The 22,270-nt window shown below is 41.5% G+C and overlaps 1 protein-coding gene across 1 annotated transcript in view; it reads right to left on the bottom strand.

Moving 5' to 3' along the window:
* Positions 1-4,109, bottom strand: part of ACBD5 (acyl-CoA binding domain containing 5) — a 103,617-nt gene extending 99,508 nt beyond the window's left edge. The window contains exons 1-2 of the mRNA XM_007936420.2: positions 4,095-4,109; positions 3,762-3,927 (exon numbers count right to left, since the gene is read on the bottom strand). Coding sequence (XP_007934611.2) covers positions 3,762-3,927; positions 4,095-4,109 — 181 coding nt within the window. The remainder of the gene's footprint in view (positions 1-3,761; positions 3,928-4,094) is intronic.
* Between the last annotated feature and the right edge of the window lie 18,161 nt (positions 4,110-22,270).

Here is a 22,270-nt window from a genome sequence, read left to right as displayed (position 1 = left end):
GGGTAACAAGGGAAAGTGTTCAGTGCAGATCAGTGAGTAAGCACCAGCCCGCCCGTGCTTACCTTGCTCCCGGAGACCCGGTCCCTCTCGGGATGGTAGCAAGGGAGCCGTCTGAGCACTAGTGACTGGGTTTTACCCCTTTCTCCTGCTCAGTGGCACTAGAGAACCAAAACTAATAAACCCCATAATTTTGAGTATTATTGGCTAGTTCTCTGTAGCCACTGCAACAAGCTATTGAACCCAGCACAGAAGTAGAGTGCCGTGAGAGGGAGAGTTATTGTCAAAATTGGTACAAAGGTTGGAGAGTGGAGAAATGTCTAACCTCCATCCCATAGGAATCAACCATGGGCTATTGATTTTGATCCTCTTTACCCCTTGTGAAGTTAGAAGTCTACCTAAAGGTTCCTCCACCATGTCATTCATATACCCCCACACAAGTGCTATCTGGCCAGGGAATCTCAACTTGGCAATACCTTCTTAGATGTTATGTAAATAAAAATGGTATTTACATGTATTTCTTTCTCTCTTTTGGTACTATTTGTTTTTTTTTAGTGTGATTTGGGTGAGAGTTTCCTGGGCAAATTAGTTTTCCATTCAACAGTTCATACACATTTTATTTCGTGACACTGACTGCAATCCTTACATTGTAACAGTATTCCATTTCTCCCTGTGTTCACCATTTCCTTTGTCCTTCTTTCCTTCCCTTTCTGCCTTCTTATCTTTATCCCTGGGCAAATGCTGCTCTTTTAATCTAGTATAGTTGATTGTTCTTAGGAGTGAACACTTTCATGGTTTATTGTTCACCTTATAGGCCTATCATTTGGCTGAAAGTTGAGCCATGGGGGTGAGTTCAATTTTCAGTTTGAAGGGTGTCTAAGAGTCATAGTCTTGGTGGTCATCAGTGTCTATCAGACCAGTAAGCCTGGCCTTTCTTATTATTTTCAGTTTTGGTCCATAATTTTCTCCCATTCTGTTAGGACCTTCTACTGTGATCCTTTTCAGACAGGTCAGCAGTGGTAGACAGGCTTACAGTTTTTTTTAAATAAGTGGTTTATAATGCCAAGATAGTAGACTAAAGATAAAAGGCTAGCTTTTAATTTTCGAAAAATACATAAAATATGTGGTTTCGGGAAAAGGGTAAACGTACATTATTTCCATTAACGTAAAATTCTTAGAATCGGACCTTTGTAAAAACTCTCTTGAGCAATTCTGAAATCAATACTTGAATAAGTTCCTATGTCTTTACATGTTTTCATTTTTTCTTATCTTTCAATTCCAAATGTCTTCCTCCCATGCTACCTTTGTTTTTCTGTTATCTAAAAGAGAGAAAAGAGTAAAAGTGGCTTTGAAGTTACAAGAGGAATGCTATTTCGTGTAATTTGTGTAAAAATGGCATGGCAGGGGCATCTGACTTGCTCTAAATTCACAAGGGAGAGAATCATTATCAGCATCAACAGCCCAAGGATGCTTGCTATGAGGTAGAGACCAGACATACCTCCACCCTTCAACTTTTGTTTTTAAAACCAATTCTGATGCCAAGTGTCCCTCCCTTGGTACTCTCTCCTTCTCTGCTGGGTCCAAGAATTCATTACAATGGCCACAAAGAACTCAAGATAATACTCACAATTACAGGGTTTATTAGGGAAGTAACAGTTCACAATTCAGGATGAGGAACGACTTGGGATACAATTCTCCTGTCAGGACAGCTTCTTGGCTATGACTATAGGCAAACCTCTCTCACTGACCTGAGATCTCTTTTAGCCCCTTGACCCTTCTGGCCTCTTGGGCTGCTGTGCTTGGCAAAGTGTTAAAAAACTCTTTAGCTCTACCAGTAAGTACCCAGAGGCACACCACTCTGCCAGTAAGCCTTGGCCCGAAGGCACTCAGCTATCTAGCTCTATGGGTCAGCAATCCTAGCTCTGCCAAGTGCCTGGAGGTATCCCAGTTTGCTAGGAAGCCTCTTGCCCAAAGATGCTCAGATCTTTCACACCCACTGTACTGCCTTGCTCCCTGGACTGCTAAAGTCCACTGCGCTATCTCACACTGGTCTCCTGGTTCTGCTGCCATCGTTTCTCTGCAACTGCTTCTCACCATCTGTCACCATTGGTAGTGTTACAACTCTCTTTCCCTCTGGGTCTAGGAGGTTCTCAGCACAGGGGCCGTGGGTCCAAAGAATGTGCTCTACTTCCGTCTCTTCTTGGTGGCAGTGAGGTTCCCCGTCTGTTTCTGGGATGGCTCATTTTAAGCCTAGCAGGATGGCAAAACTGACCAATCCCTTTGTTGGGGTTCAAAACATCTTATTTGCATGGTCATATCCCCAGAAGAGTGCCATGCATCTTATTTGTATTATCAGCAAACTGTCGAATCCCCTTGGTGGGCAACAAGCCCTTTATCTGCAGTCCTATCCAACCATTATGGTGGAAGTTACAAGATTATGGCAAGAAAGGCCACATAAAAGCAATCTATCACACTGCAATTTATTTTCAAAACTTTCAGCATAGTACTGAATAAATTAGTATGTATTTAATGAATTGTGCTGAATAAATATTCATTACTTGGTTACTAAACAAAACCAAGCTCACTGTCATCGAATCACATCCAACTCATAGCAACCCCTCCTTGGGTTTCTGAGGTGGTATCACGACAGAAGTAGATTGCCCAACCTTCCTTTCAAGGAGTGGCTGGTGGGTTTGAACTGCCAGTCTTCGGGTTAGCAATCAAATGCCTTAAGCACTAATGAAAACAAAAAACATGACGTTAAAAACTAGAGTAATATATTAATATTGTATTCTGTTGGTTTTGCAACTCTAGCAGAGTAAGAGTACTTAAAACTCATTGTTTTAGACATATTTATTGTGAAAGATAATTCAAATAATGCAGAAGGATTTGAAGCAAAAAGTAAAAGTTCCCCTCTCCAAGCCTCTTCACTACCATAAGAAAAGAAAATAATAATATGTGAACTGCTGTATGGAAAGTGAATTTGCTCTGTAAATTTTCATCCAAATCACAATAAAAAAAGAGAAAGAAAATAATAATAATAATTAGATTTATTAATCTAAATAATGGCTGCAAACTTCTCAACATTGGTCAAAGATACAAAATACAAGTTCAAACCCCAAACAGAATAAAAATGAAGAAAACCACACCTAAACATATCACAGTCGAATTGCTCAAGACCAATCAACAAATGATAAAGGCAAAAATATTGAAAGCACTCAGAAAAATTACACAAAATTGAAGAGAACCACCCAAATTATTTTTCTTCAAAGTTGCAAAGAGGGTCCAATAGGAACACAAAAAAAGAGAACACCACTAAATAGCATAATAGCAAACAAAAAAACAAAAGAAAAACAATAAATATATGTTTATTAAAATGAAATAATTTAGTGACTAGTTATTCTTTCCTTTTTCTCCCATCAAAAGTTTTAAACTGTAGAGTTAATGAGTATGCAGCTGCAGGCAACTCATTCCTGATTTTTTTTTTTTTTCAATGCACCCAAATCCGCTGACAGCTTTTAGCTGATTACCGTACTTTTGTTTTCAACAACATAAACTACTTAAAACCTAGATAGTCTTTTTGTTTCTGGCTTGAAAGATCAGCAGATCATTTATTCATAATCAGTATCTCCCCTTTAATTCTTTTTAAATGCAGAAAAAAAGTAGGTTAAATAAGCAAGACTACAAGAAAGGTTAAAGGGCGCGAGATTTAGGAACTCGGGCCCCTGCAGTAGGCTTCTTCAGCGGGGGCCCAGAGCACTTACCATTTTTCGGCAAACTCTGGATCACCTTCACCGCAGCCTCAAACCTGGTTTCATGCACAGATCTCGTGTCCGCCATCTCCAGCCGCCAGTGCCGGCCCCGGTTCCAAGGTCTGTCGGGTGGAATCAAGCAACAGCAGCACCAGCTTTCCCAGGAGCCTGCATGAAACTGGAACATGGAGCGCAGCCGCGGATCAACATACCCCAAGGGGGGAGGTCGGCGAGCGCTGCTAGTCAGTCCAGGGCACACAGGCCTAGGTTGTCCGACTCCTTCCTCCTCCCCGGGGCGTGACCAACCCTGAGAACCCGGCCCGTGAAGGCAGAAAAACAACTCACCGAGAGGAAGAGCATCTCTAGAAGAAGGCAGAGGGAGTTCGACCACCAGTGGTCGCGAAGCCTCTCTCCCACCCAGAACACCCTGGCGGAGCAGCCACACCGCCCATCCCGGCGGGGTCCGTTTGCCCGCGCCCACCCCAACAGCCCCGCCCCAGAGTCAGTAGAGGACGCACAAGCTGCAGCTGCCGCGGCTGTCTTTCTGGAAACTCCACCCACCCACCCTACGGCCGCTGCGCTAACACGTCCGGGTTCGCGGTTCTAACAAGAAAGGCCCGGGAAAGGGTGAACGAGAAGAGAAACAACTGCCCAAGGGCGATCGCTCCGGTTCTGTCCGCAGAGAGCCCTAACTGTTTTTTTTGAACAACGTAGGGGAAGCCCAGGCCAGACCAAAGCGTCCTAGCCAGCAAGGCCCAACTGGCGGAGTGCGCAGGGCAAGTGAGGGTGGTTGTGCGCCTGAGTCTAAAGCAGGGCCGTCGACGCTAGTGAGCAAATAAAAATGATTCCGCGGCCCCCAGCGCCTTTCTTCTTTTAGGTTAAGGTTTGAGAAAGGTAGTGAGACATAAGCAACGGTCATTAGATCCGGACTGGCTCGGTGAGAACCTTAAGTTCTGCTGTTTAAATTGTGACCTAAGGCAAGTTACTTAGCTTCTCAAATTACAGTAATGACACCACCGTAAAGGGTAGATAAGAGGAATAGGGGTGATGGGTGAAAATGCTTAGCAGTGCTTGGTCAACAGATCTTCAACAAGTTTCGCCTCCCAGAGTTAAGGAAGTCCGAGAAGCAAGCAAAGGGGAATGGAGGGCTCCTGCTACAAGACAGTCCTAAGGGAGGGAGTAACATCCTTTACGTGGAGCCCCAGGAAGCCAGGCACAGCCTAGTTCCTGCCCAATTTAATAGGTTTGGGGGAGGACTGGGAAGGGAACGAGAAACCATTATGTATTGTCAACTCTAGAAAGCGGTGCCTTAAGCTTTCACCTTTCTAGCCTAATTCACCGGTTCCATAGGCATCTCGGAAGCGCTCTAGACCCATCAAGTGGAAGAGATATGAGTTGGGGCCCGGCATCCCGAAGTTGCCAGGTTGGGGGAGTAGTTTTTGTCATGTCGGGATGATTCAGGAGGACTACTGCTACAAATCTAAGCGAGGAAGAGGCGCAGACCGTAAACTACTCTTCCCTCGGAGCCGCGGTGCCGGCATTTACCTTGTCATAACCGGGAAAGGCCTGTCCAGTAACATCCCCGACGCCCTCCCTTTGCCCTGCCCCGCGTGCTTCTGGGAAATGTAGTCCCGTCTCCTCCGAGGGCTTCCGGGAACCACCCTCTTCCGCTCCGTTTTCTCCGTTTGGGGGTTGGAAGGGAGGCTACGTGGGAAATGACGCCTGCCTACTGGGTCCCCTTCGGTGCTCTCTCAGAGTAATACAGCTTCTTCCCGCAGAGGGCTATTGAATGTTGTCTTAATAGTGTCTTGAGGTTGCTGGACTTGAATCAGGAAGCTGGATTTTAATTCTTGCTCCTAATGGTTACTAACTTTGAGGTCACGTATATGAAAGTGTAAGTAAGGCATTAACAACTTTTCTGATTTGCTCAAACTAGGAAGACTGTATGTGTTCAATATATATTGCTTTCTCTACCCTTTTTTGCCCTTTTAGTATATACTTTTTAATTCCAATCTATTCAGCATTTTTACAAAGAGTTTGGGTGTTTATTTCTAATCTAGGACTTCATTTTGACAACTGTTCAGTAAGCTTATATATTTATTTACACTGTGTTGATCTAGGTAATGGTGAGTAAGAATTTTCTGCCAATGATTGCTTTTGAATTCTCATTTGCTGGTTGTATTAATTTAAAATAAAGTTGATTACATTAAAATAGTTCTTCATACAGCGTGCTGGTTTCAGTTGTGGTAGTTCCTGAGATACAATGATGTGTGATCAGTTCCCAAGGTGCCTTCCAAGTGTGTGAACCCTATACTTATGCATAGACTATAATATGAATACTAGTTAATGTCTTTCAGTATAGTGCCTACCATGAAGCATTCCTGATTCTTAATAATCATGTATGTTGATAGATGTTTTAATTAAGAATAGGCCCACTTGTATATGTGTAGAAGCAGACCTTTTAAGAAACTTAAAAGGTTAAAGAATAAAAGCAAAGCCATTTTATAAAACTTCTCATGATACCACCAGTACGTTGTGTGAGCAATATGATGTCCACCTGAAGGCCCAAAAGGTAAACAACTTTTTTTGACTTGTTGCCTTAAATTTGATAAAATTGAAAACTAGAAAAAGAAAACCTTCCAAGACTCATCTATCAAACCACTCTAGGCCCCTTCCAATGGGAAACAGCAGGAGGGAACTGTGCGCTTGTTTACCTATTCCATACTGATACCAATCTTTGACATTCTAAGTATTTATGATATTTGTATTGAGTGCAACCCATCCTAATCCCAATTTCTGACATTCTGAATGTTATGATGTCTGTATTGATTTTGACAGGTCTAGAGACTGACATAGAAAGATTGATAGTGAATTCAGGATAAATGTGTCATTGCTCAATTACTGGGCAAAACTGCATCAGTGCCTGTCTTCACAGATGTTTGATATCTCTCATTCAAATTACTCAAATGATAATGTTGATTTAATAAAACTCTAACTATCTGTTGAAGTCAAAGCTGCTTTTTCCTGCCACAACATATGAAAGGTAATATAAGAAAGGTAAAATAATACATTTATGGATTAGACACTGGTTACATGAGTGTGTTCATATTGTGAAACCATTGAGCTATATAATTGAAGTTTGTTCACCTTTGTGTGTGTGTGTGTTAACAAAAATTTATTCAACAAAAATTTATTTTATAATTATTTTTTAAGAAAAGTGATACGGTTATTCACAATAGCCAAAAGTTAGAAACAACCCAAGTGTCCATAAACAGATGAATAGACAAACAAAATGTGGTGTACCTAATATTATTATGGAATATTATTTTGCCATAAAGAGAAATGAGATTCTGTTACATGGTATGACAGGAATGAACCTTGAAAACAAAAATGAAATACCCTCCCAAACCCACTGCCATTGAGTCGATTCCTATGCATAGGACGCTTTAGGGCAGAGTAGAACTGCTCTATAGTGTTTCCAAGGCTGTAAATCTTTATAAAAGCAGGCTGCCTCTTCCTTCTCCTACGGAGTTTCTGGTGGGTTCAAATCCCCAGCTTTAGGTTAGCAGCCATGTTTGAACCACTATGCCACTTGAGCTCTTATAATGAAATAATCCAGATGAAAAATATTGTATGATCCCACTTATATATGTAGAATAGACCGATACACAACAGCAAAGTTTATTTCTGTTTACCAGGGGGTGGGGTTAGGGGAAGACGGAAGTTATTGACTAAAGGGTACTGAATTTTTGTTTGAGGTGATAAACTCATAATAGTGGTGATGATTGTACAGCACGTTGAATGAATTAATCTCACTGAATTGTACACTTTAAAATGGTTAAAATGACTATTTTTTTGCTACGTATATTTTGCCATCTGTGGCAAGAGGTGATGGAGAAGCTCATTATCTTCAGCCAAAACAAGGCCAGGAGCTGGTTGTGGATTAGACCATCAAATGCTCATAAGCAAGTTCAAGTTGAAGCTGAAAACAAAAGTCCCTGATCCTAGTGACTGATACACCATGCAATCTGCAGCCCATACGACTATGAGGCCAGAAGAACTAGATGGTGCCCAGCTACCACTGTCAACCACCTGGAGGGAGATCTATAGAGGAGATCCTGCGTAAAGAGGGAGAACAATGTGGAACAAAACTCAAAATCATTTGGGAAAAAAAAAGGGGGGGGGGGACACCAGGTTTGCTGGTCTGATAGAGCCTGGTGGAACCACTGACTATGGCCCCTAGCTGCCCTTCAGGTCTGGAATTGACCCCACACCTCTGACTTCCATCCAAACAAAAGACAGGCATGTGAGTTGAACATTTACCTGTGGTAGATATACTCCTTGGAAAGAACAATCATGGGAGAAAGAAGGGCTGTTTATGCACAGGGAGACAGCTCAGAGGGCAGGAGTGCATGGAGGGATGGACACAGGGAAGAGGGAACTGCCTGGAAGAAGTGAGAAGGGAGCTGTTACATTGGGGTAAATTGTAATCAATGTCATGTGACAAAGTGTATGTGAACTGCTGTATGGAAAGTGAATTTGTTCTGTAAACTTTCACCCAAATCACAATAAAAAACAATAAATAACACAAACAAACAAAAAGGAAGTCCATGAGAGGCAAAATATGACCTTGATTATATCCCTCCTGAATTTGGAGACCATCTAAAGAATAGTTTTGATACATCACTGAACACCAATGACCAAAAACCACAGGAATTGTGGGATGACATCAAAACATCATCCATGAAGAAAGCAAAATGTCATTAAAAACACAGGAAGAAGAGACCAAAATGGATGTCAGAAGAGACTCTGAAACTTGCCCTTGAATGGAGAGTAGCTAAAGCAAATGGTAGAAATGACAAGATAAAAGTGCTGAGTATAGGATTTCAAAGAACAGATCAAGAATAAAAAGTCAATTATAATGAAATGTGCAAAGACCTGGGGTTAGAAAACCAAAAGGGAAGAAAGCACTCAGCATTTCTCAAGCTGAAAGAACTGAAGGAAAAATTCAAGCCTTGAGTTGCAATATTGAAAGATTCCGTGGGCAAAATACTGAATGATACAGGAAACATCAAAAGAAGATGGAAGAAATACATAGTGGCACTGTCAGGAGGTGGCATATGATCAAGAACAAATAGTATTAAAGGAAGAAGCTGAAGCTGCACTGAAGGAATTGGTGAAGAACAAAGCTCCAAGAATTAGTAGAATACCCATGAGATGTTTCCACAAATGGATGCTGTGCTGGAGGCACTCACTCGGCTGTGCCAAGAGATTTGGAAGACAGCTACCTGGACAGCTGACTGGAAGGGATTCATATTTGTACCCATTCCATAGAAATGTGATCCCACAGAATGTGGAAATTATCGAACAATATCATTAATATCACATGCAAGTAAAATCTTACTAAAGATAATTTAAAATAGTTGCACAGTATATTGACAGAGAACTTCCACAAATGCAAGCTGGATTCAGAAGAGGACATGGAACGAGGAATATCATTGCTGATGTCAGATTCTTGGCTGAAAGCAAAGAGTACAGAAAGATGTTTACTTGTGTTTTACTGACTATGCAAAAGCATTTGATTGTGTGGATCAGAACAAATTATGGATAACATTGAGAAGAATGGGAATTCCAGAACACTTAATTGTACTCATGAGCAACCTGTACATAGACTAGGAGGCTGTCGTTCAAACAGAACAAGGAGATACTACATGGTTTAAAATCAGGAAGAGAGTGAATCATGGTTGTATCCTTTCCCCATACTTATTCAATCTGTATGCTGAGCAAATAATCCGAGAAGCTGGACTTCTTGGATATGAAGAAGAATGTGACATCAGGATTGGGGGAAGAATCCTGTGATACTCAGATGACACAACTTTGCTTGTTGAAAGTGAGGATGACTTGAAGCACTTGCTGATGAAGATTGAAGACTACAGTCTGCAGTTGGATTACACTTCAATATAAGAAAAACAAAAATCCTCACAAATGGACCATTAAGCAGTGTCATGATAAACGGATAAAAGATTGGAAGTTATCAGAGACCTCCTATTACTTGGTTTTACAATCAACAGTAAAGGAAAAAGACATCAAGAGATCTGACAATGTATTGCATTGGGCAAATCTGCTGCAAAATACCTCTTTCAAGTGCTGAAATGCAAAGATGTCTCCTTGAAAAGTAAGGTACGCCTATCAATATCCTCATATGCATGTAGGAACTCTGGTGGCGCAGCTAAGGCATTTGACTACTAACCAGAAGGCTGGCAGTTCAAACCCACTAGCCACTCCTTGGAAGGAAGACTAGGCAATCTACTTCACTAAAGATACTGCCTCAAGGTGGTGTAAATGATTAACACGTTTGGCTGCTAACTAAAAGGTTGGAGCTTCAAGTCTATCTTGGGGCATCTTGTGATAGTTAAGTTTGTGTGTCAACTTGGCTGGGCCTGGTTGAGTGACTGGGCAGCTGGATGTAGTTACTCTCCATGGTGATATTGGTAATTAACTCTGTAGTGGAATCTATTGGAGCAGCTGAGTAGCTGCTTAGGGATGTGGTCTGCTTCCTGTATGTAAGAAGCAGCTTTGGGAATGGTCTCTAGCTTATGGCACGCTTGAACCCTGCATGTAGCTGAGTTGTTGTTCAACAGCCTGCCATGCTACCAAACTTAGGACTTTCAGTGGACTTGAATCAATATCCTGCCATGTGGTTTGGTAACATTGGGATTGTGCCTTGCTACTTGTCAACCTTGGTTTTGTCACCCTCAGCAGCCATCAGCTGTCTGAGTGAAGAAAAGCCTCTAGCTTCAGTGGGCCAGGAGCAGGAGGCAGAGCTGAAGCCCCAAGTTGAGGGGCTTTCACCCAGTCCCTAGAGCCTGGCACTTTGAACTCAGACTTAAAGCCTCTGAACTGTAATACAACAAACTCCTGTTTGTTAAACCAAAAAAAAAAAGATACTGCCTCAAAAGCCAAAGGTGGGGTTGCTCTGAGTCGAAATTGACTCAACGGTAATGAGTTTGTTTTTTGGTTTGCCACATGCATGTGAGAGCTGGACAATGAATAAGGAAGACCAAAGAAGAGTTGATGGTTTTGGTTTGTGGTATTGATGAAGAATACTGAAAGTACCGCAGACTGCTAAAATAACTAACAAATCTGTTCTGAAAGAAATGCAACCATGCTCCTTGGAAGTGAGAATGGCCAGACTTTGTCTCATCTACTTTGGTCATGTTGTCAGAAGGGACTATTCTCTGGAGAAGGACATCATGCTTGGTAAAGTGGAGGGTCAACGAAAAAGGGAAGGCTTTTAACAATGTGGATTGACACAGCGACTGTAACAATGGGCTCAGGTATAGCAAGGATAGTGAGGCTGGCACAGGATCAGGCAGTGTTTTGTTGTTGTATGTAAGGTCACTATGAGTCGGAGATGACTCGATGGCACCTAACAACAGCAACAACACATTTTGCCATAATAAAATGTATTAAAAGAAGAACATCTTAAATGAATAATCTAACTTTCCACATTAAGAAACTGAAAAAAAAAAAAAAAAAGATCCAACTTAACCCAAAATAAGAAAAAGGAAGGTAATATAGATGAGAGTGAAAATAAATGCAATAGAGAATAGAAAAATAATAGAGAAAATTAAAAAAAAAAAGTTGGTTCTTTGCAAAGATCAATAACATTGACAGAATGTTTGCTAATTTGCCCAATAAAAAAGGAGAGAAGACTCAAGTTAGTAAGTCAGGAATGGAAGAAGAGACATTACTACTGAACTTAGAGAAATAGAAATGGTTATGAGGGAATTTTGTGAAAAACTAGAGGCCACCACATTTGATAATCTAGATGCAGTGGATAAATTCCTAAAAGTACACTGTAAAAAATGGCATGGCAAAGACATCTGACTTTATTTAACTTTACAAGAAGAAGAAGGAAGATCTAGATCAACAGCCCAAGGCTGATTTCTATGAGTTGGAGATCAGACATGCTTCCATCCTCCAACCTTTTTACCAGTTGTGACACAAAGCTTTTTCTTCCTCAGCACACTCTATTTCTCTGCTGGGTTTCTGAATTCATTACGTACAGAACTCACAGACAGTACAGTTATGGGAATTACTAGGGAAGTAACAGGTTACAATTTAAGCTCAGGAATGCTCGAGATGTACTTCTCCAGTCAGGAGAGCCTCAACCGCACCCACAGAACAGGCAGGCCTTTCTCTGCCCTGCTCAGGCAAGTGTTAACAAAGCTCTTTTAGCTCTTCTTGTAAGTAAGCCTTGGTCCAAAGGCACTCAGCTCTAGCTTTGTGGGTAGGCAGGCTTAGCTCCAGCAAGTGGCCAGAGGCATCTACTGTGTCAGCAAGCCTCTTGCCCCAAGACACTCAGCTTTCTCATTCTGTGGGCCAGGAACACCACCATAGTGTCTCCTTGTTCTGCTACTGCTGTTTCTCTTATGCCACTTCCTGCTGTCTCTCATGTTCTCCACTGTTATAGCCTTCTTTATATCTCCTGGGTCAGAGAGGTTCTCAGCATAGGAACATGTTGTCCAAAGGACATTCCCAGCTCTTCTTGATGGTCATGAGGTGCCCCCCATTCCCCTAATTCTCCACCTCTGGGATGGCTCATTTTAAGCCTAATGGAATGGCAAACTGACCAATCCCCTCGTTAGGATTTCATATACCTTATTTGCATGGTCCCACTTCCATAAAGGGTGCCATGTACCTTAATTTGCATTATTAGCAAGCTATCCAATCCCCTTGGTGGGCCACAAGCACCTTATTTGCATAGTCCCACCCAGTCATTTGGTGGGAGTTATAAGACCATGGCTGAAAGGGCCATATTAAGTAATTTACTGCACTGCAGACTCAAACTGCCAAAACTCTCTAAAGAGAAACAGAACATCTAAATAGATATGTAAAGAAATTGAGGTAAAAATCAAAAACCTTCTCATCCCTGTCAGACTATCTTCCTACTTTGAAAATAGCTCCTGCAAAAACAGCATGGGGGCTGCATTCTCTGACCTCCTCCAACCTCATAAGGGGGAGACAGAGTCACCATCCACAACCCAAAGCTGATTCATGTGTGAGTCAAGGCATGCCACCACCCTCTAAACCTTTTTTTACCCACTCTGACACCAACTGTTCCTCCCATAGTACTCACTACTTCTTTTCTGGGTTTAATAATTCATTGCAATGGCCACACAAAACTCACAGATAATGCTCACAATTATGGGGTTTAGCAGGGAAGTAACAGTTTACAAATCAGTTTCAGAAACACACTCAGGATACAGTTGTTCAATCAGGACAGTCTCCCTTCTCTGGCTCTTGCCCTGGCCTCTGCCCTGCCCTGGCAAATGTTATAAAACTCTTTTAGATCTGTTGATAGGTGCAACCCACTCTGCCAGCAAGCCTTCTGGCCAAAGGCACTCAGCTTTCTCATTCCATGGGCCAGAAAGCCCACTGATCTATCTTGTGCCTCTTGGTTCCACTGCTACCGTCGTCTCAGCCAGCTGTTTTCTGCCAGATGTCTCTCCAGTTGTTTCTGCTGGTCATCTCTGTCGTCTGTCTGCCTAGGAGGTCTGGTGCAGGGATCTCGGGTCCAAGGACATGCTCTGCTCCATCTCCAGCTCTTCCCTCTTGATGGCAGTGAGATCCTCCCTTCTTCCCCTAGGAGGGCTCATTTTAAGCCTAGCAGAATGACAAAACTAACAAATCCCCACTTTAGGTTTCATACTCCTTATTTGCATGGCCCCACCCCCACAAGGTTGGCAGTTCAAACCCACCACTCCTTCGAAGGAAGACTGGTAAATCTACTTCCGTAGTGATACCGCCTCAGAAACCCAAGGAGGGGTCACTATGAGTCAGATCTGACTCAATGGCAGTGAGTTTGGTTTTTTTTTTGGATCCCCACAAGGGTGCCATGTACCTTATTTACATTACTCACAAGCTATCCAATCCCCTTGGTGGGCCACAAGCACCTTACATTTACATAGCTCCACCCAGTCATCTTGTGGGAGTCACAAAGACTGTGGCTATGAGAGCCATACCAAGTAATATACTGCACCTCACCACCTCTGTTGGCAATTTTCAAGTCCAAACTCCTATCACTTCAGCTCATGTATTCTCAGCAGGGACCAATTCCTAGAGGAGGACATCATGGTTGGTAAAGTAGAAGGTCAGTGAAAAAGAGGAAGACCTTCAATGAGATGGCTGACACAGAAGGCTCAAGCATATCAATGAGTGTGAGGATGGCATAGGAGTGGGTAATACTACGTTCTGTTATATGTAAGGTGTCTATGAATGGGAACTGACATGGTAGCCTATCAGCTACTCAAAAAAAGAAGAAACAGCTGCAAACATTCATTGATAATCAGAACATGGAATTACAAAGTATGATCTAGGAAAACTGGAAGTTGTCAAACAATGAAAAGAAACACATAAAGATCAATATCTTAGGCATTAGTGCCTTGAAATGGACTGGAATTGGCCATTTTGAATCAGACAGTCATATGGTCTATTATGCCAGGAGTGACAAATTGAAGAGGAATGGCATCTCATTCCTCGTGAAAAAGAACCTTTTAAGATCTATCCTGTAGTGCTGAAGTCAGTGATAAGATAATGTCTGTACACCTACAAGGAAGACCAATTAATACTACTATTCAAATTTATGCACAAACCCCTAAAGCCAAAGATGAAGAAATTGAATTTTTACCAACTTCTGCAGTCTGAAATTGACTAAAAAGGCAATCAAGATGTATTGATGATTACTGATGTGTGGAAGATAAAAGTTGGAAACATTGCAAGTAGTTGGAAAATATGGCCTTGGTGAAGGAAATGATGCTGGAAATCGCATGATAGTGTTTTGTAAGATCAACAACTTGTTCATTGAAGATACCTTTTTTCAATTGTATGAACTGTGACTATATACATGGAATTTACTAGATGAAATACATAGGAATCAGATGGACTACATTCATGGAAAGATGAGATGGAGAAGCTCAATACCATCAGTCAGAACAAGCCCAGGAGTTGACAGTAGAATGCACCATCTTTTTTTTTTTTTTTTAATTTTTATTGTGATTTGGGTGAAAGTTTACAGAGCAAATTCATTTTCCATACAACAGTTCATATACATTTGTTTCATGACATTGACTGCAATTCCCCCACAATGTAACTGCTTTCTTCCCACTTTCTCCCCATAGTCACCTCTTCCCTTGTCCTTCTTTCCTATGCATTCCTGCCCCTTGGGCTGTCTCCCTGTGTAAGCACTGTTCTTCTGTTCTCCCATGACTGATCAGTCTAAGGAGTGTGTCTACCTGATGTAAATGTTCACTTTATATGCCAGTCTATTGTTTGGCTGGAAGCCATGAGAGTGAGTTCAGTTCCAGACCTGAAGGGTGACTAGGGGCCATAGTTTTGGGGATCTTACCAGGCTCTATCACACTAGTAAACCTGGTCTTTTTTATGATTTTGAGTTTTGTTCCACATTGTTCTTCCACTCTATCCAGAATCTCCAGCACTGATCCCTTTCCGAGTGGTTGATGGGTAGTTGGGCACCAGGTTCTTCTGGTCTCATGGTCATAATAGGCTGAGGTTCCTGTGGTACACTAGTCCCTTGGACTAATGGTTTCCATATGTCTTTGGTTTTCTTCATTCTTGTTTGCTCTGGATGAGGAAAGACCCATTGTTGCATCTAGATGCCCACTTGCAAGCTTTTAAGACCCCAGCCACTATTCACCAAAGTAGGATGTAGAACAATGTTTTTGTATAGTGTGTTATACCAGTTGAGCTTGATGTCTCCTGTGACCATGGTCTGAGCCCACAGGCCCAAGTACTTCCTCTTTCAGGGTAGTTGGCTATGGCCAAGAAGTTACCATAACTTTGCCCCTTGTTAGCTCAATTATATATTCAGACATTCTTAGATACAGATGTACAAATATTGTCTGCCAGCCTTATATATGGTCATAGATATATTCCCTTTGCCTAGGCATGCCAGATCATTCAGTTTGTCTAAAGCGTGGTATTTTCAGTAGCCTCATATGCATGTGAAAGCTGGACAGTGAATAAGGAAGACTAAAGAAGAGTTGAGGCCTTTGAATAATGGTGTTGGCGAAGAATTCTGAACATACAGTGGAGTGCCAGAACAAACAAATGTGTCCTGGAAGTGCAGCCAGAATGCTCCTTGGAAGGGCGAATCCCACCTACTTTAGTCATGTTGTCAGAAGGGACCATTACCTGGAGAAATATATCATGTTTGGTAAAGGAGAAGGTCAGCAAAAAAGAGGAAGACTCTTAACAAGGGGGATCACGGAGTGGCTGCAACAATGGGCACAAGTATGGCAAGGATTTTGAGGATGGTACACAACCAGACACTGGTTTGTTCTGTTGTACACAGGGTTGGTATGAGTCAGAGCTGACTTAACGGCGCCCAACAACAACAACAAGGGATTTATAAAACTGTTGGAAAGTTTGAGCAACAAACCTTTTTATTTGTTCAGGGAAGGCTATCACTAGCTCCCAGTTCAGAGTGATAGTACTTGTTACTGGTGACCCGGTCAGTTGCTCCCGATACTGCTGTGATTGTCATAGACGCCTGCATCTTCTTACTGAAATTGAGAAAGGGAAGTGGAGGAGGATGTGTCACTTCAGCAGCTTCCAAAATTAACAAGAGATTAATGTATCCAAACTATGCTGCAAATATTGCAGCTTCTGGAAAAGAAGGGGGAAAAAAAAAGAGCTTCAACTTGAAAGCTATATTTTTCCTCAGCAATCTAAGTACTTTACATATTTAGCCCATTGCGAGTTTTTTATAATTTCATAATAATGACTTGTTCTGCATTAAAATAACACTGGTATTCTGCAGAAGGAGCTCTGGTGGTGCAATGGTTAAAGCATTCGGCTGCTACCCAGAAGGTTGGCAGTTCAAACCCATCGGCCATTCCATGATGAGGCCATGCCCATGATGAGGCAGTTTGCTTCTGTAAAAATTTACAGCCTTAGAAATCCCTTGGGGGCAGTTCTACTCTGTCCTACAGGGTAGTTAAGAATTGGAATCTAGTCAATGGCAGTTGGTTATTTTTTGTGGGGGAGGTATTCTGCAGTGGCTTGGTTTAAAAGATCTAAGAAAGATCTTTTCCCCTTATGTTAAATGATTATTTAAATAATTATTTAAATCTGATTATTATCAGATCTGACTGAAAAGTGGCTTATGGGTCTTTTCTGTTAACAAATATTAATGACTCTGTACTAAAAGAACCTCCTCCATCAATCATATTAAACTTTAAAGCATGATTCATAATTCTTTCTCAAAAGTCCTCTTGTTTTATATGGGACTTGATACATTTTATGGACAGAGTGCACCATTAATCCTTCCTCCGTTTCTAGTGATTCCTAGATGTTAAAGTTAATTTGAAAAGAAAGCAAGTAGAGGAAATAATTGAGAGTTACTGAACCCTATAGGAGTTCCAAAGTGGTGCAAATGGGTAAGCACTCACCTACTAACAAAAGATTGGCAATTCGAATCTACCAGAGGCACCTCAGAAGAAAGGCCTGGAAATCTACTTCCAAAAGATCACAGTGATTGCAAACCCTATGGAGTACATTTCTCTTCTGCAGCACATGGGTTGCTATGAGTTGGAGTAGACTCTTGGCAACTTTTTTTTTTTTCCCTAGAACCCTAGAAAGTTAACCCATCCAGCCCCCCCCCCCTTTTTTTTTTGTAGAAAATAACTGATTAGGTCACATAGTGGCTGGGGAGCGTAAGAACCCTGGTCTCCTGACCCATGTGCCTTTTCAGAATATCACACTGCTTCCCTGTGTTCTTTCTGGTCTGTTGATCACCCAACTCCAATTTAGTATTGTTTTGGTTACCACTCTGACAGAAATATACCACAAATGGATGGCTTTAACAAACAGGAGTTTATTCTTACAATTTTGGGAGGCTAGAAGTCCGAGTTCCAAGTGCCAGACTCTAGAATCTGTGTGAAAGCTCCTCGTCCTTGGGCTTCAGCTCTGCCTTTTGCTCCCAGCCCACTGAAGCTAGAGGCATCTCTTAACTCAGGCAGCTACTGGCTGCTGAGGCTAACAAGCCCAAGGTTGACAAATAAAATGGCACAGTCCTGATGTTACAACACGGCAGGCATTGATTCAAGTCCATTGAAAGTCCCATGATAGGCACAGCATGGCAGGCTGCTAAACAATGACTTGGCTACATGCAGGGCTCAAGCGTGCCATAAGCTGGAGACCATTTCCAAAGCTGCTGCTTATATATGGGAAGCAGATCCCATCCCTGAAGCAGCTGCTTGTGGTAGATCCCACCATGGAGCTGATTGCCAGTCTCATCATGGGAAATAACTACCACCAGCTGCCCAGCTACTCAACCAGGCCCAGCCAAGTTGACACACAACCTTAGCTACCACAAGTATCCTGGGATGAAATGTTTGAACTAATTTTGCAGAAGTCAGAGGTTCTTTAAGAATGCACTTTCACTCCCTATGTGCAAGATAGCAAGATCAGCAATTAAGTACTGTTGTAGTTGTTAGGTGCTATCAAGTCAGTCCTCTAGGGGACTGGTCCCTCCAGATAATGTGCCCAGAGTACGTGAGAGGAAGTCTTAACATCCTCGCTTCTAAGGAGCATTCCAGCTGTACTTCTTCCAAGATAGATTTATTCGTTCTTCCAGCAGCCCATGGTACATTCAGTATTCTTCACCAACATCATAATCCAAAGGCATCAATCCTTTCTCGGTCTTCCTTATTCTTTGTCCAACTTTTGCATGCCTCTGAGACAATTGAAAACACCATGGCTTGGGTCTGATGCATTTTAGTTCTCAAAGTGACATCTTTGCTCTTTAATATTTTAGAGAGGTCTTTTGCAGCAGAAGGAGCTCTGGTGATCCAGTGGTTAAAGCATTTGGCTGCTGTTCGAACCCACCAGCCACTCCATTGGAGAAAGGTGAGGTAGTCTGCTTCTGTAAAGATTTATAGCCTTGGAAACCCTAGAAGGGAGTTCTGCTCTGTTGTATAGAGTCACTAGGAGTCAGAATTGAGTTGATGGCATAGGTTTGGGTTGGGTGTTTGTAGCAGATTTGACCAATGCAATTTATTTAAAATCTTGGCTGTTGCTTACAAAGAAGTTCATTGTGGATCCAAGTAAATGAAATCCTTGACAACTTCAGTATTTTCTCTGTTTATCATGTTATTGGTCCAGTTGTAATAATGTTTGTTTTCTTTATGTTGAAGTGTAACCTATACTGAAGGCTGCAGTATTTGATCTTCATCAGCAAGTGCTTCAAGTCCTCTTTACTTTCAGCAAGCAAAGTCATGTCTCCTGCACATTGCAATTAATGAGTGTTCCTCCAATCCTGATACTGTGTCTTTCTTCATAGTCCATCTTCTTGGATTATTTTCTCAGCATACAGATTGAGTAAGTATGGTGAAAAGGCACAATCCTGATGTACATCTTTCCCGATTTAAACCATGCAGTGTCCTCTTGTTCTGTTCAAACAACTATGTCTTGATCCATGTACACCTTCTTCATGAGCACAATTAAGGTTTCTGAAATTCTCATTCTTCATGATGTTATCCATAATTTATTATGACCTACACAGTCAAAAACTTTTGCATAATCAATCAAAAACAAGTAAACATCTTTCTGGTATTCCTTACTTTCAGTCAAGATCCATCTGATATTAGCAATATCTATCTTACTTATCTAGTACTGTTATAACAGAAATACTGTAGGTGGATGGCTTTACCAAACAGTAATTTATTCTCTCACTGTTTAAGAAGCTAGAAGTCTGAACTCAGGGTGCTGGTTCAGGGGAAGTCTTCTCTCTCTGCCATCACTGGGACAAGGTCCTTGGCATCAATCTTGCCCTGTGTCTAGGAATTTCCTAGTGCAGGGACCCTGGATCCAAATGACATGATCCGCTCCTGGCTTTTATTTCTTGGTGGTAATAGGTACCTCTCTTGCTCATTTGTTTATTCACTTTTATATCTCAAAAGACATTGACTAATATAGCATCTAATTGTGTAGATTGTATCTTGCCTCGATAACATAACTGCCTGTAATCCTGCCTTATTAACATCAGAGAGGTTTGAATTTATTATACACAGGATAACTATACCAGATCATAAAATGGAGGCTAATTACATAATAATTAAAATAATGGTCCAGCTAAGTGGACACATATCTTTGAATGGAACACAGTTCAATCCATAACACTCTCATTCCATATCCTCTTCTGAGTCCTGCTTGAATTTCCTGCAGTTCCTTGTTGATATACTGCTGCAATTGGTTTTGAATTATCTTCAGCACAATTTTACTTGGATGTGATAATTTTTGCATTCTGTTGGATTACGTTTCTTTGGAATGTGCATGGTATGGATCTCTTCCAGTTAGTTGGCCAAGTAGCTGTCTTCCATATTTCTTAGCATATATGAGTGGGTGCTTCCAGAATTACATCCACTTGTTGAAACATTTCATTTGGCATTCTGTCAATTTTTGGAGCCTTATTTTTTACCAATTCCTTCAGTGCAACTATGACTTTCCTTCAATTCCATTGGTTCTTGATCACATGCTCCCTTCCGAAATTGTTGATCATTGGCTGGTTATTTTTGGTACAGTAACTGTGTATTACTTACATCTTTTGATGATTCCTGCATTTTTCAGTATTTTATGCATAAAATCTTTCTTTCTTTTTTCTTTTTTTTGTGATTTGAGTGAAAATTTACAGAGCAAATTCACTTTCCATAAGCAGTTCACATACACTTTGTCTCATGACATTGACCACAATTCACCACAATGAAACAGCTCCCGTCCCACTTCCTCCTGGCAGTCACCTCTTCCCTATGTCCATCCTTCCATGCACCCCTGCCCCCTGAGCCGTCTCCCTGTGCATAAACAGCCCTTCTTCCTCCCATGATTGTTCTCTCCAAGGAGTATATCTCAGGTAAATGTTCAACTCCTATGCCTGTCTTTTGTTTGGCTGGAAGCCACAGGTGTGGGTTTAATTCAAGACCTGAAGGACAGCTAGGGGCCATAGTCTCAGTGGTTCCACCAGGCTCTATCAGACCAGCAAACCTGGGCTCCCTCCTTTTTTTTTTCCCCCAAAGGTTTTGAGTTTTGTTCCATATTCTTCTCCCTCTCTATCCAGGATCTCCTACATAGCCCCCTCTGAAGTGGCTGACAGTGGTAGCCTGGCACCATCTAATTCTTCTGGTCTCATTGTCGCATAGTTTGTGGATCACATGGTGTACCAGTTGCTAGGACTAATGGTTTCCATGAATCTTTGGTTTTCTTCATTCTTCTTTGCTCTGGACAAGGAGAGACCCATCGTTGCATCTAGATGGCTGCTTGCAAGCTTTTTTTTTTTAAAGTCTGATGATTATTTTATTATTTTTAATGCAAGAACCAGCTATTTCAGTAGCTAATAGCACTATGTTGATTAAGAATTTTCTCATCTCTTTTAAGGTTTCTTTTCTGGTTCTTTTGATTATGTATAAACACCTAGGAATAGAATAACAAGAAGCAGTCAAAATCTGCAGGTGAAAACAGCAAACCCATTAGAGAATTTAGGAGAAGGGAGGAAATAATGGTTTCCTATACCCCAAAAATAGAATATTAAAACATAAGCAATATTTCTACATAGATCTCATAGTAATCTTTCAGTTCACATAGTCCTGTGTAGTTAAATATTCTTTCCTGAGATGCTGGATCAGCTACAATACAGTTTGTGAACTCATCACCTTCCACACCAGAGTTCTGGAAATCTGGATTCAATCTAGTAGGATTCATGTTCAAAATCTCACGGTCATTCCATAAGTCCAATATAGTTCATCTTTCTGTTGGAACATTTTGGTGAAGCATTTCAGCAAGTCAACAAAGCAAAGCTTCTCTGTAGGTGCTTGCAAGCTTTTAAGATCCCGGTCACTACTTCCCAAAGTAGGAGGTGGAACAATGTTTTGTGTAGTATGTTATGCCAATTGAGCTTGATGTCCCCTGTGACTATGGTCTCGAGCCCACAGGTTCAACTACTCAGTCCCTCTGGGTAGCTGGCTGTGACCAAGAAGTGACTACAGCCCTTGTTCCTTGTCAGCTCTACTATGCACCCAGGAATTCAGATCATACAAATACATTTATAGGGCCTTTGTCTACCAACCCTATACATGGTCTTGAGTCACTCCCTGCTTCATAGACATACCTAATAGTTCAGCTTGTCCACCCATCTATCCACCCGTATACCCATGTTTGCCTTCACTGACAACACAGTACTGTATGTGCAAAAGGGTTCATCTTTGTTGTCTGTACCTCCCAAGTACCTTTCTAAGTCTTCCTCTTCCTCAGTACCACTATGTACATCACTCACATTTGCTACATTGCCCTTCTCTTCACTCAAATCAATACTTATCTCTACCTATCTAACAGTGTTCCCTTCCTTCCTTTCCCACCCCTGGTAACCAAGAAAGAAAATTTCCTTCCATAGATAAACCTTTCCTTGACTTTTATATTAACAGACTAAGACAATATTTGTCCTGTGA

This window comes from Orycteropus afer, unplaced genomic scaffold, assembly GCF_000298275.1.
Source record: "Orycteropus afer afer isolate SDZICR_OR568_19922 unplaced genomic scaffold, OryAfe1.0 scaffold00035, whole genome shotgun sequence".
NCBI lineage: Eukaryota > Metazoa > Chordata > Mammalia > Tubulidentata > Orycteropodidae > Orycteropus > Orycteropus afer.
Note: the sequence above shows the minus strand (reverse complement) of the source record. Positions and strands in the feature narration are given on the sequence as shown.